Below are 13,708 nucleotides of genomic sequence, written 5' to 3'. Positions count from 1 at the left end.
TTTTTGTTTGAAGATATTTTCTTACCTTGCTTAGCAGGAATGGCATTAACTTCTATGTTCTTCAAAAGAGAACTCTCCTCATCATGCACTTCTTAAGTTATCCTGTACTAGTCTTTATACAGTTATTTTCTTTATATTTGTTAATATAATCATTGTATATTGACCATAAAATGTCTGGTAATTTTAAATTTATTTTGTGACTATAATAATACAATAACAATAAAGATTGTTTTGTGGGGAAGTCTGGTTTAGTCAGTAGCAAAAGTAAAGACACTAGAATTTGAGAAAAGTGACAGCAGTTAATATCACTCAAAAAGAAAAATTGGGCTTCCCTGGTGGCGCAGTGGTTGAGAGTCCGCTTGCCGATGCAGGGGACGCGGGTTCGTGCCCTGGTCCGGGAAGATCCCACGTGCCGCGGAGCGGCTAGGCCCATGAGCCATGGCCGCTGAGCCTGTGCGTCCGGAGCCTGTGCTCCACAACGGGAGAGGCCACAACAGTGAGAGGCCCGCGTACAGCAAAAAAAAAAAAAAAAGAAAAAAAAGAAAAGAAAAATTACTGTCAACATTAGCATAATACATTGTAATATTTGTATACCAAGGAAAGCTTTCTTAATGGTTTCATATATGTAAAAGGTTGTCTTAATTAAATTTGTTCTTAGGCTTTATCTTAAGTTTTGTATTATAGGACAGAATTTGGAAAATATGCCATTTACTGCCAACGATGTGTAGAAAGAACGCAACAGAATGGAGATCGAGAAGCAAGACCCTCAAGAATGGAAATTCTTTCCACCCTTCTTCGAAACCCGTATCATCATTCTTTGCCCTTCAGTATCCCCGTACACTTCATGAATGGGATATATCAGGTAGATTAGACTTTCTACCCAGTGAAAACATGCTTAGTCTAGAATTCTAAGTGCACTCTGTGGAACTGGGAAGTGAGACTGTCTCCCTATTTCTGTCAGCTCCTGGCAGTGATAAATATGCAAATGTATTAGACCTTCTGTCAGGACAGCTGAGTTGTGAAACAGTTTTGCTAAAAAGGATTCACACTAAAAAAATCCATAATTGAACCAAATAAGGGAGGAGTTTCACTACCATTATAATTCTGATGGAGAAAAACAAAAAGGTTGAGGCCTTTCCCCACCTGGGTACCGGCTAGGTGAGAAAATAATTACTAACGTGTGGGATGTGTACAGGTTTAGTCTCTTTAAAGTCTCCAGATCTCAGGAATTATCTGGGAAAACTGTCCAAGCCCTCCCAACTCAGATCTAAATGCTTGCTTATTAACTCAAGCAAACATGTTCCAAAGCTAACAATTAGTCTTTGTAGCTCTAAGCCTTTTATCATGGAATTCAGATACTTAACTGCATATTAAAGAAACAAAAATTAAATATGCTTATTTTTTTTCCTTTGCTTAAAGATTACATATTGTACTGTAGTTCTTGGTTTGCTTCTAATGGGCAGGCATAATATCTCTGCAAGATGTTTGCAGCTGTCAAATGATCTTTCTATTTTGAATTCATGTCTGTTGCCTGAAGCCAAGATTTCTGAATTCTTACATCAAGGTAATGACTAAGATGACATTAAATTTCTCCAGCGGAGCTTTGGAAAAAAAGTTAAAACACCTAGATAAATATGCTATCATTAATCATGCATCAAGAATGCTCTGTTTCCCCCCTGAAATCTAAGTTTGAAATGTTTGTACCTTTTTATTAAGAGAACGACTTTGTTATTTCTGTTTAGGTGGTTGGATTTGATGCATCCACCACAGTGGAAGAATTTTTGAATACTTTGAACCAGGATACAGGGATGAGGAGGCCAGCACAGTCTGGATTTGCATTGTTCACAGATGATCCTTCTGGCAGGGATTTAGAGCATTGTCTTCAAGGAAACATCAAGGTAAAACCAACTCCTTTTAAGGAGGCAGACCCAGAAAACAGCAAAGAAGCTACTCTGCTATTTGCAAAAAGTTTAGCTGAAGAATTTTCCAAAAATTTAAGCAATCTAATTTTCATAATAAAAATAATATTGCAGGACTTTGTTGAAGCTGTAGAATTCTTAATACAATCTGCACACACACATACTCCATGTTAAAGAGAGGAAGAGGATTAATAATAGTAATAATACCCTAAATATTAGGGTAAAAAGAGTGGAGGTGTGGAAGGTCTAATAAAATGGCTTTCCATTTTATTCATTCACTCAGCAATATTCATGGAACTGTTTATTGTGTCCCAGGAGCTGGTCCAGACCCTGTGGGTAATATAAAGAAGGTCGAGAAATTGTCCCTGCACACAGTGAACTTCTAATTTGCTTAGGAAAGAGTAGCCTTATACACTGATAACCTTCAATCTGAAAGTGATAAATATATAAAGAGCGAGGTGAACATTCTACAAAGGGAGAGATTAAGTTCAGATTGGAAATTAGGGAAGAGCTCAACTGGTCTTTGAAGGATTGGTAGAATATGGACCTGTGGAAATAAAGAAGAGATTCCAGATATAAGGAAAATCATGAGCAAAGACAGAGAATTGGAAGATTCTTTGAAAATGTTTTCTAGGTCATAGTAAAATAACTGTAATAAAGTTTCCATCTAGCAATGGCAACAATTAAAAATATAGAATATAGAACCATAAGGAACCTTAGAGAAATAACCCACTTATTTTGCAAATGAGGAAACTGAAGCCCAGAGTGAAAAATGATTTATGGCAAATCAAACAGCTAGAACCAGGTCTGGACCCTCTTACTTGATGTGGTCGTTGATTGCTCTTGGGAATAAGTACCTTGTTATGGAGTAAAGGTATTTCTATGATTTGGAGATTAAAGAATTGGGGCAAAGCAAGGGACACACCCATGAGTTTAGAACATGTGAAATATCAGTACTTTCATCTAACTCCCAGAAGCCCAGCTCCACTTGCAGAACAATCTGTTGGGTGTCCATGGGGTTCCGCAGACTATGTTAAAGCTCATACTTAGTTCCTTAAGGAGTACTGGTCAGAAGATAGGATTTCCACCTCACTCCACCCCAGCCCTGCCTTATTTCTTCAGCTGCATTTTGAGACATCTAGATAAATGAATGTCTTTTTCTTCTCAGCTCCAAGTATATCCTGTTTAGATCAACAATTCCAAATGTAAATTTTTGAGACAGACATTCCTTGAGCACTGTTAATAATTAGTCAATAAGATAAGCTAGTATTTTTGGTTGGCTTGAACTGAGTAAATATTAGGGGCTTTGGTGAATAACTGCTTACCCCATAATTCTGAAAACTGTTATTTATAATTCTCAAATGACCAGTTTAAAAAAAACAAACAAACATTTATTTGGTTCCTGAAGAACTTTTGTTCTTTCCCAATCAAAAATCTTAACATTATATTTCAGATTTCTTTGGTATAACATCAGTTATTCCCATCTTTATAAACTCAGAAGGTGGGAAGTTGCTTCTTCAGTGACTAAATCATGAAAAAATTCCTGGAATCTTCTTGTTTCCAGTCTCATGCAGTCCTTCATTAAGATTCCTTTTTGAGTAAAAAATTCATGGCCATAGTCCAAAGTTAATGTGTGTCCAAAAGGATAAGAGGACCAAAGAGTGATTTATAATTAAATTCTAAACTCAGAGCTGCAGAAGCTTAAAACAGAAAGCACCAGTCCATTTGGTTTGATCACATTAATTGAAAAATTTCAGTCTATAGACATGCTTGTCTTCAAAAAATACCCAATGTGAAAAATATTATGAATCTCCATTTTCCACTTCCCTTCTAGATTTGTGACATTATCTCTAAATGGGAACAGGCTTCCAAAGAACAGCAGCCCGGGAAATGGGAAGGTACGAGAACTGTTCGTCTCACTTATAAAAACAGGTGTGTAATGCCATTGCCAAGTGCCAAAGTGGGAGTATGCGTCTATGTTCAAATCATGCACCTACAATTTAGTTTCCTATTGAATAGCCTTAAAAGTTATATTCATTTATATGTTTTCTTATAAATGGTAACTGTTTCTGTAGGAAGAAGAAGAAACTGTCATATAAATTTTTTTCTCTAATTCTATTTTGTTAATGTCATGAATAATTATATTTTATAAAAATATGCACTTGGACAAAGATTAGAAAAAAACTATAGGAAAATATAGCTACTCTCTTAGGGTAGTTGATACAATTTTTCACTTTCAAAATTTCCTTTAACACTATTATTACATTTTTTCATAAGACTGAATACTCAAATACCCTACTGCAGATCTGTAGTAAGAAGTATTTGTTTACCCAAGTCTTTCAGAAGTGATATATTCATATCCATTCATTCTTATGCTTTCATATTCTCTCTTCCTCTGTATTTATTGAGCTTCAACTATAAGCCTGGCACTTGCTAGATGCTCTGGATAAAATGATAATAAAAACAGACACAATCCCTGATCTTTTGGAATTTACAGGCTAGTGAGGAAGACGGTTGCTAATTTTACAATGACTCTAATGAGTATATAATAACATATTAAGTTCTCTGAAAGAAAAGAGCATGGTTCTGTGAGAGCACATGGCAAGAATCCTGACCTAGCCTGGAGACTTTGGGAGGCTTCTTTAAGGAAATGATGCTTATGCCCACGTCAGAAGGGCGCTGAGAGTGGAAATGGATGGAAAAGGATGTTCAAAGCCTGTATAAGGAGGCTGTGCAGTGTTTCAGGAACTGGGAAAAAGCTGGTAGGGCTGGAGCACTCACTTTCTCAACTGATACAATTTTAAAAGACTTTGGCAAATGATCAGAAATCAGGTTTTCTTTCTTTCTTTTTTTTTTTTTATATCTTCTTTTCTTCCATGTATTAGTAGAAGGTGGTATTTAATAAAGAGTGTTCACTGACCAGGTCATATTAACTGTACAACAACAGCAAAAAAACTAAAAAAAAGTATTTTCTCGTTTTATTTGACTCATATCCCATAAAGTAAGAAATCTAAAATATCAGACCAAGAGCCTGGTAGAATTATTGGTGAAGTGTTGACTTCTTTCAGAAGGCTACTTTTGGAATATGTTCATAGATCTGAAATTGGGATATGAGAAGTAAGGGTACTATGTAACATAAAGAATGTGATAGCCTTTGATCCAGTTCAGGATCTCTTTTTCTGACACTTTATTCCACAGAAATACCCGCACAAGTGGGCAAGAATATTCCAGTGTGCTTTATAACAGTAAAAAATAAGTGTTGTAGGGGGCACTTAAGTTTATCAATAGGGGAACAGTTAAATAAATATTGTGCATTCATATTGTGGATTCCTCTTACACACTCAGACATTGAAGGGTCACCACTGTTTGAACAGACTCCTTTGATCTGAATAAATGGTGGTTTTGAGCCACGAGAGCTTCTCTGTTCAGGGGTTCATGAGCTGAGGTGATTCGCAGGAGTTCTGGGTAACGAGAAGGTAACTGTCAAGCTTTGGTATCTAAGGTTTTAAAATCTCATATTCGTAGAGATAAGCAGGATTATTTAGATACTAGAAATCTAATAGGCTGTACTCCCAGAGGAACCTGTCTCCACTGATGGCAGTCTTCATCTGTGGCCCTTTGGTGACTGGCAAGAACAGCAGCTGGAAGACGTGGACCTTCCAGATGATTGTTTTAGTTTTGTGATCACTGGAGCAGTGGTTCTCAAAGTGTGGGTCCTGGATCTGCAGCTTCAGTATCACATGGAAACACGTTGAAATGCAAATTATTTGGCCCCATGTCAGGGCTACTAAGTCAGAATGTCTGGGGATGAGACCCAGGAGTCTGTTTTAACAACTCTCCAGGTGATTCTTACTCATGCTAAGTTTTGAGAAGCACTGATCCAGAGGTCCGTGTTGCTGCCTGTGTCTTTTGTGGAAGGAAGCCAGCTCCTGGACCTGACCTGCCATATATCTTTATGTAGAAGAGGTTCAGGAATTTTCATTTGGTTTTGTTGGCACTAAGTGGAATTACGTCCATGTCTAAGACTATTCCTAACACTGCATAGCTTATGAATGCTGAATACATACTGATTTTGACTGTGATGGCCACAGTTGGAACCAAAATTAAATGGATGAAATGGAGAAAAGTGGTCTGAAAGACGCAAGAATACTGTGCCAAGTCTAGCAAACACCACCAGGGAGGACAAAGACAGTCATGAATAACACAATGCCTTGTTAACAACAACAAAGCTTTATAACAGTATCTTTGACATCAGAGAAAAAGCAACTGGATCATAACGTTTAATTTTTAACAGAAATCTGAAATGGCTGGATAGCCACATCTATGAGAAAGTACTGTTTCTAAATGTGGTCGTGATTTGCACATGTGTAAAATGGCTTAGACAATAAGCCCTAATTTCCAGGGACAGAGTTAGGAGGGGAGCTGGCTGTGACCTACCATGCAGCTGCGGACTTGATTCTTCATCTGTCAGGCAGCACTGTAATAAGCAAAACTAAAGCACCAGCTCTCTTTATCATGGAATTTTTGCTTATATTGAGTAAGTTATAGAATTTTAATTATTTAGATTTAGGGGTTAATGATCTAATTAATAGGTTTTGAACTTGTTCTCATAGAAAACCATTTGGTAACTAACGTTTAAATTCTATTCATATTTAAGCCACTTATTTAATTTGGTTTCTTACTGTCTATTTGAAATTGCAAAATCAAAGCATGTTTTTAACAAAACAAAACTGGCAAGGGTCTTTCTCTACAGAGAACAACTCTTCCTTCTCCCCTCTTTGAAACGAAAGATTATTTTCAATAATTCTTTGTTATTGTTTTCTGGAACATAGTTTAACATTCCCATCTCTGCCACCTTTAGCTGACTGTAAGAGCACCTATATCCATTGGATCCTACGCCAAGAAGCCTCTTCACAGCTCACCTAGTGTATCCCGTTTCTTCAGCTGTGTTCACACCAAAAAAAAAAAACAATTCTAGTATGAAGAGACTCTTGTGATTCTAAAGACTTCTAGAGAAGGCTCATCATCATCATAATAGTAATAATAATAACTACCACCAATATTTATTGAGCACTTACCACATGCCAGGCCCTATGCTAAGCTGTTTATATGCGTCATCTCATTTAATCCTAACAACACCTCTAGGTAGGTGTTATCATTAATCTCCATCTTATAGATGAGGAAACTGAAGCTTTAGAGAGTTAACTCATTTACCCAAGGCTACAGAAGGGATTTTTCAGGGGTTTTTTGGCAAATAGTTTCCATATGTAACAATTCTCACCACCATTCATTTATCCATTCATGCCGTAAACATCTATCCAGTGTCTGCCAGTGCCAGGCCTTGTTGAAGCCCTAGAGATTCAAAGGTGAATAGAATTTTCCTACCCTCTAGAAATCTTACAGTTTATAGGGAGAGACAGACATGAATTCTTAGCAATGTGATTAATGCTGTAACAGTGACAGTATAGCAGAGTAGTGAAGAACATGGGCTCTGGAGAGAAACTGCCGGGTTAGAATCCTGGCTCCCCCACTCACTCTGTGACCTTGAACAAGTCACTCACCATCTCTGTACCTCAAGTCCCCTCTACGTGAAGTGGAGATGAAAACAGTACCTACCTTTAGGGTTGCCTGAGGGACTAAATGTTGGCAAATGTAAAGCACTTGGATCAGAGCCTAACACATAGTAGATACCCCTCTTATTGTGAATATAGCATGTCTGTTTACAAGCTGCTGTGCGAACAGAGAGGAAGGCTTCTCACAGTGGTGACTTCTGAGCACAGGACTTGTGGTAGCCGTAGAGGCCGGAGGAGAACAGGGAAGGGGCGTCACAATTGCAGATTTCGTAGTGTTATTAGCAGACCATGGTGGACAGAGGAAGGAAGGAAGGTAAATGGAGAGTGAAGGCAGGCTGCTTCCTCAGTAAGTTTACATGATGATGAGAAAGGCAACAGTAGGAAATAAATGCTCTGAGGACTGAAATATGGAGCCGGTTGGAGGCGAGCAAAAGGATTACCCAGCAGTGCCCAGAGCTCTGCCGAACTTGGAGCAGTGTGTTTGCTGATACTGGTCCACATAGTGACATGATTTCCATCCCACAGTGTTCAGCTTCCTGGATGTCAAGTGAGGAGGTGGGCATTTGGGAATGCCCCAGCCTTCCAACGTGTGCCCTCCCTGCTGTGACAGAAGCCCCTTTCTCTGTTTCAGGCCTCTTTAGGATTGGAGAGCAGCTGGAAGCTGGTCATATTGGGAGAGACTCAGATCATGTAACCCCGGCACCTTTCCTATTCAAGATCCATGGATTTGATTTTCTGACTTCCGGATCATTTTTGTGACTCTTTAGTTCCTCTTCACATTCTCTCCAAATCCCTGTATAGCTGTTGGAGACCAAACTGTTCCATTAGGGGCTTGAGCCTATGATTCCTACAGGTTGTGTTCCTATATGTGTGTCTGGAATTGTTTTTCTCCTTTGTGCCTATAGTGCTTCATTTTCCCTTCCCAGGTGCAGTCTTATTGGCATGCCAGAAATGATAGAAAATGCACTTTAGCTCTTCTTGCCTGTAGCCATTTGAACTACAGGTTCTTTTTTCCCTCCTAGCTGTATTACCAATTCAAACTTTTACTAAGAACCTTCCAATGGTTAACACTTAGCTAAAAAAACCCTAGTGCATTATAGTGATGAATAAGACATAGTTCTTAACTTCAAGTGGAGAAAATAAGCTAAGTACAAAAACATTCACATGCCAGAAAGGGAGGGCTTTCATCTTAAACTTTATTCTCTTTATTTTATATCCCTTTGCTAACACCATTTTGAATTTAGAAACTATTTCTGTTGCCCAGCCATATTCTCCTACCAGTTAACAATTTGCCATCATGCAGTCACAGATAATTATTTTATCAAGAAACCACTCTGGGGCTTCCCTGGTGACGCAGTGGTTGAGAGTCCGCCTGCCAATGCAGGGGATGCGGGTTCGTGCCCTGGTCCGGGAAGATCCCACATGCCGCGGAGCGGCTGGGCCCGTGAGCCATGGCCGCTGAGCCTGTGCGTCCGGAGCCTGTGCTCCACAGCGGGAGAGGCCACAGCAGTGAGAGGCCTGCGTACCACAAAAAAAAAAAAAAAGAAAAAGAAACCACTCTGAATGATGGCCCAGGCCAGTGATTCTTAAGCTGGCGTGAACGGAAAGAATAATCAGAACCATGGGGAGGAATAGCTTTTCAAAGTACATCCCCCGTGCTTCCCCCAAGATTCTGACCTGCTGCCCTCTCATTCCTTGCTATTTGAGGTAATTACCACGAAAGATTCCGTAACTGATGATAGGGTGTCCTCTCCCTATCATCAAGTGGATAGGGGAAAAAAGGCTGGAAATCCGGTTATAGCTAATTGAGCACACACTTAACAAATGCCAGATCTAAATCTCTGTTTTCCTGCCACTGTGTTGTCACGACAATATTAAGGTATGTCACGGGGCTGCTTACCCACACCACTGTCACGGCATTTACAGTGTTTACAGTGCTCTGTGCCTGCCCTGCAGCCTGGAATCAGAGCCCCAGAAGCCTCACATACCTAGAAACAGCACAGTGATTAAACATAGAGGGTCACTGAATTGAGGAAAACCTAGGCGAACAAAAGTCATGTCATGTTTCAACAAATAATAATGATAACATGTAAACTATTTTTGAGATCCTAAGGCTGTTTATCAGAATGTGGCATAAAAAAGTCAAAACATTTAAATGTGCAAATATTATCTTTTAGATTCCCAGAGAAAACTGCCCCCACTTGACCATTCGATGTTGATTTTGAATTGAAACCTTCATTTTCTATTTCCTGGTGTGTCCAAGGTGTTTAGGAAAGATCATGGGTGTTTTGAAAACTGGGTTTATACAGCCCACTGGTGTCTGAGGTCCTTCCTCAGTAACATCTAAGGTATTAAGGTATTTCAGGGCATAAAGGTAGCATAGAAGCATCCATCAGCCTCAACTTCAAAGCAGTTTTTCCTCAGTTTGCTGATAAACGTTATAAAGAATAGAAATAGAGGTCATTAACCGATAGTAATGGTCTAAGTTTGTATCATTGAGAGAACTATTATTAGAGCAGCCCCATATCAGTCCTCTGGATTTCTCTTTACTTTTTTCCTTTGTAAGTAGATCATTTAATGAAAAATTTCCTCTTTTTTTACAGACTGTATTTCTCAGTGCAAGCTCGTGGAGAGACTGATAGAGAAAAGCTGCTGTTAATGTATCAGACAAATGATCAAATAGTAAATGGACTTTTTCCTCTGAACAGAGACCTGGCGTTAGAAATGGCAGCTCTTTTAGCTCAGGTAACTTCCATGTTATATAGAGCGATGTTTTGTAATGATAAAATACTAATTTCTCCACTGAATTAAATGTAGTAAAACAATATACCTTTCGTAATTCTTTAAATTCAATTTGCTGTGATTAACACCTTAAAAATTACAGGCATTATAATTGCAGCCTGACTCCCATTGCTGACAATTGCGGTGATGTAGAATGAGACAATATTCCATAAAGGGAACCTAGTTTCTTAATCTCTTGAAAATATCCCAGTAGGCTTTGCATTTAATAAAGGAGTTTGAGTGTTGAACTGTGGGGTTGCGGTTGCCACGCTAAAATCATTCAGTAGTCAAATAGGATCAGTCTTCTAAAAAGCTAAAGCACTTTCTTTTATTTACCTATTGTATCAATTAAGTTCAGTTGGCTGTAAACCACACACGCATGCAAATTAATAATGACAGTTAAAATGGAAGTGTTATTTGTCTCTCATATGGAGAGTGTTGGGGCCCAGGGCAGTGTGCCCCCAAATATGCCTCAGTGGCATATTGATTATTTTTAATTAAAGTTACTTGAGAAACAGCTGGTGAAAAAAAATGATATATATTTAAAAAACACTCTGACCTCCCTCTTTTCCCTTAAAAGCAGGAAATAAATCTTCCCATGTGAATGTATCCTCCCTCTACCAGGAGGATAAAAAGCATCCTTGTCAACAGAGTTAGGGAATTCAAGGCTAAGAAAGCTGTATAAACAAACTTTGTTGCTTCTTCACTAATCTGCTATCCCAAGCACAAACCCCTTTGTTTTGTTAAATCTTCATAAATAATTGTTTCTTTGTCTAAAAATGATGTATAAACAGCCTGCTTTGGTCATTTCAGGGGTTCCATTTCTATGAGACCTCTGTGCGTTCAATTGGTTTTTTTTCTCCTGTTAATCTGTCTTGTGTCAGTTTCATTATTAGACCAGCTAAGAGAACTCTAGAGGGATGTGGGGGTGGGGGGAATCTGCCCCTCCCCAGCGAGAGATAGGCATGCTGGCACCTCTACAGGCATTAGGGGCATAGGCTTTGTCCTGCCCTCCATTCTGCTGTCATCTTCACGGTCCTGGAGGTCTGCCAGAGCTCCAGCCATTACATCAATGTTCCAGGTATCATAATAGAGGAAGGACTGAAGAAGGGCATGCCCTCCTGCTTTTGAGAAACTTCCCAGCAGTTACACAGAACGCTTCTATTTATGTTTCTCTGTCAAAACTTAAGTCACACAACCTTGCCAACCTACAAGAGAGACTGGAGAATGTGGTCTTAGCTGGGCAGCAGTGAGCCCAGCTAAATTCAAGGTTTTTATTATTCAGAAAGAAGGAGAGAATGGTCATAAGAGACAACCCACAGTCTCTACCCCATCTGGGTCTTTGCACAGGTTACTTAAGGGAAAATAATGTGTCGTTGGCTTAGATTCCCCAGGGTTTTCAGTCTTCTCACTCTACGTACCATCCCAGGACATCTTACTCATTCTCTTAATTTTATCTACCACCTGTGCTGATGATTCCCAAATCTTTTCTCTCCAACTCATATTTCTTTCATGGGCTCCTTAAATTCAACATATTGGGAACTAATCATCTTCCCTTCTTTTCCTTCACATTTTGCGTATTCACTGCCTCCATTCAGTCCGCCAAGCAAGCTTCAAATCCAGGAATCATCATTGACTCTGCCCTCCCTCTCTCCCTTTCCCCCAGTTAAAATGTGCCCTGCCCATTTTAACTCTGTTCCCTCCTCTCCATGCTGACCACCATTGCTATGGTTCAGACCATCATCACATCCTGCCTGCTCTCCTGCATCAGGCTTCTAAGTAATGTGTTTTTCTCTGGTCTGGTCCCACACACACTTCTATCCTCCATGCAGAATCTAGAGAGATTGTTCCAATTACCTATTGCTGCATGGCAAATGACTCCAAGACTCGGCTCAAAAGGACAGTTTGGGCAGGGATGTATAAGGGCAGCTTGTCTCTGCTTCATATGGCATCAGCTGGCGTAGCTTGTAGACTGGTTGTGACTCTACAGCTGAGGGCTGGAATCATCTGAAGGCTCATTCACTCACACGTCTTGGGGCTGATGCCAGCTCTTACTTGGATCTTCTGCTGGGGAATGTCAGCCAGAAGACCTACTCGTGGCCTCTTAAAGTGGTTGCTTGTGCTTCCTCACAGAATGGTGGTGGGGTGGCAAGAGCTGTCCCGGAAGAGACAAGATGTGGAAGCTGCCATTTTCTAAGGTCTGGGCCTAGAAACTGCTGTGGTGGTTTGTCAGGCAGCAGTAATATACAGTAACTGGAATGGAGATACAGCAAAAATGTGGATCTAGCTGTGTCATTCTCTTTACATGGAGGGACTGTCATGATCTAAACTCTGCCTGCCTCTCCAGCCTTATCTTTTAATACTCTCTACCTTGAACTTATTCTCACCTCTTAAACTTTACTTGTCTCCTCTGCTTGGAACACCTCTACTCCCATGCCTCTACCTGTGAACTTCAGCTTATCCTTTAATTTTCCTCTTAGGGGTCACTCATTCCAGGAAAACCTTCTTGAATTCTGCCTGGTTGGGTTAAATGTTCCTCTTGGGGTTTCTGTAATGCCCTGCATGTATCTATTACTGTCCTGACCCCAGTGGTTTATTATTAGTTATTTGTTTCTGCTTTGCACCACTGACTGGGGCCTTCCTGAGAGCAAGGGTTCTCTCTGTTCATGTTTGTATCTAGCACAGTGCCTTATACACGGTCCATTCTCCATAAATGTTCTTGGATGAATGACTAGTTGATAATTTAGTTTACTTTCATAACAATTTTATGGTCATCCAGACTTTAAAGCGTTCAGTGCTACACTGAGTGTTCCCTTTTTGCAAGTGATAAAAAGCTGAAGAAATGAGAACTAGGTCACATTTTTTCTTGGTGATAGAATTAGGAATGATTTCCTATCACATGCCGTTCTAGGCTTTGGTTCTCTAAAGGCACAGATGCTCTGTTAAAATCACTCTTATTTTTGCTAAAATTTAATAAGTTCATCTTCTTACTTTTTAATTTTCTGGGGAAAGCTTCTCCAAGAAAAATTATCATATCCTTTGGAGATACACACTTCTAATATTTTTTAGATGAATTTTCGGAAGGGGTAGAAAGGTAAAACCATATACCTAGAAAATTCTGAGCATATTACTAACTAAAAAGTATAATTTCTCCATCTACAAAAGGAAAATTAAATAATACCTCTGGTCTCTTCCTCAGAGCAGTTTTTGTGAAGATAAATGAAATATGCTAAGGAAATTTGAGGTCTGTAGAAGAAAATAGTTATTTCTGTTGTAGATTTGCATATCTATAGGTCCTTGTTGATATTCTCTGTCTTAATCAGGAAATTCTTGGAGCTGATGTTCTGATTGCTGTACATGGTGTCTGGTAAGGGGTCATGTTGATGCGAGGCATATTGGGGATTATCTGAGTCGATTCTCCAAACATTTGGAGTT

At 39.4% G+C, this 13,708-nt stretch overlaps 1 protein-coding gene across 8 annotated transcripts in view; it reads left to right on the top strand.

Moving 5' to 3' along the window:
- PLEKHH2 (pleckstrin homology, MyTH4 and FERM domain containing H2) overlaps positions 1 to 13,708 on the top strand; it is a 107,833-nt gene that overhangs the window by 83,642 nt on the left and 10,483 nt on the right. For 6 of the 8 annotated variants that reach the window (XR_003434058.1, XR_003434057.1, XM_027113251.1 and 3 more), the window contains 4 exons: positions 685 to 862; positions 1,743 to 1,898; positions 3,754 to 3,851; positions 10,096 to 10,237. Coding sequence is in view for 5 of the 8 variants with exons in the window: in XM_027113251.1 (XP_026969052.1) it covers positions 685 to 862; positions 1,743 to 1,898; positions 3,754 to 3,851; positions 10,096 to 10,237 (574 nt within the window). In the remaining 3 variants the exon portion in view is untranslated. The remainder of the gene's footprint in view (positions 1 to 684; positions 863 to 1,742; positions 1,899 to 3,753; positions 3,852 to 10,095; positions 10,238 to 13,708) is intronic. The other 2 variants (XR_003434059.1, XM_027113253.1) reach the window with 2 other exon arrangements.

The sequence above is a fragment of the Aethalodelphis obliquidens genome, unplaced genomic scaffold, assembly GCF_003676395.1.
Source record: "Aethalodelphis obliquidens isolate GAN/ISIS:26980383/991018 unplaced genomic scaffold, ASM367639v1 scaffold12, whole genome shotgun sequence".
Classification (NCBI taxonomy): Eukaryota; Metazoa; Chordata; class Mammalia; order Artiodactyla; family Delphinidae; genus Aethalodelphis; species Aethalodelphis obliquidens.
This window is presented reverse-complemented; position numbering and strand designations above follow the sequence as displayed.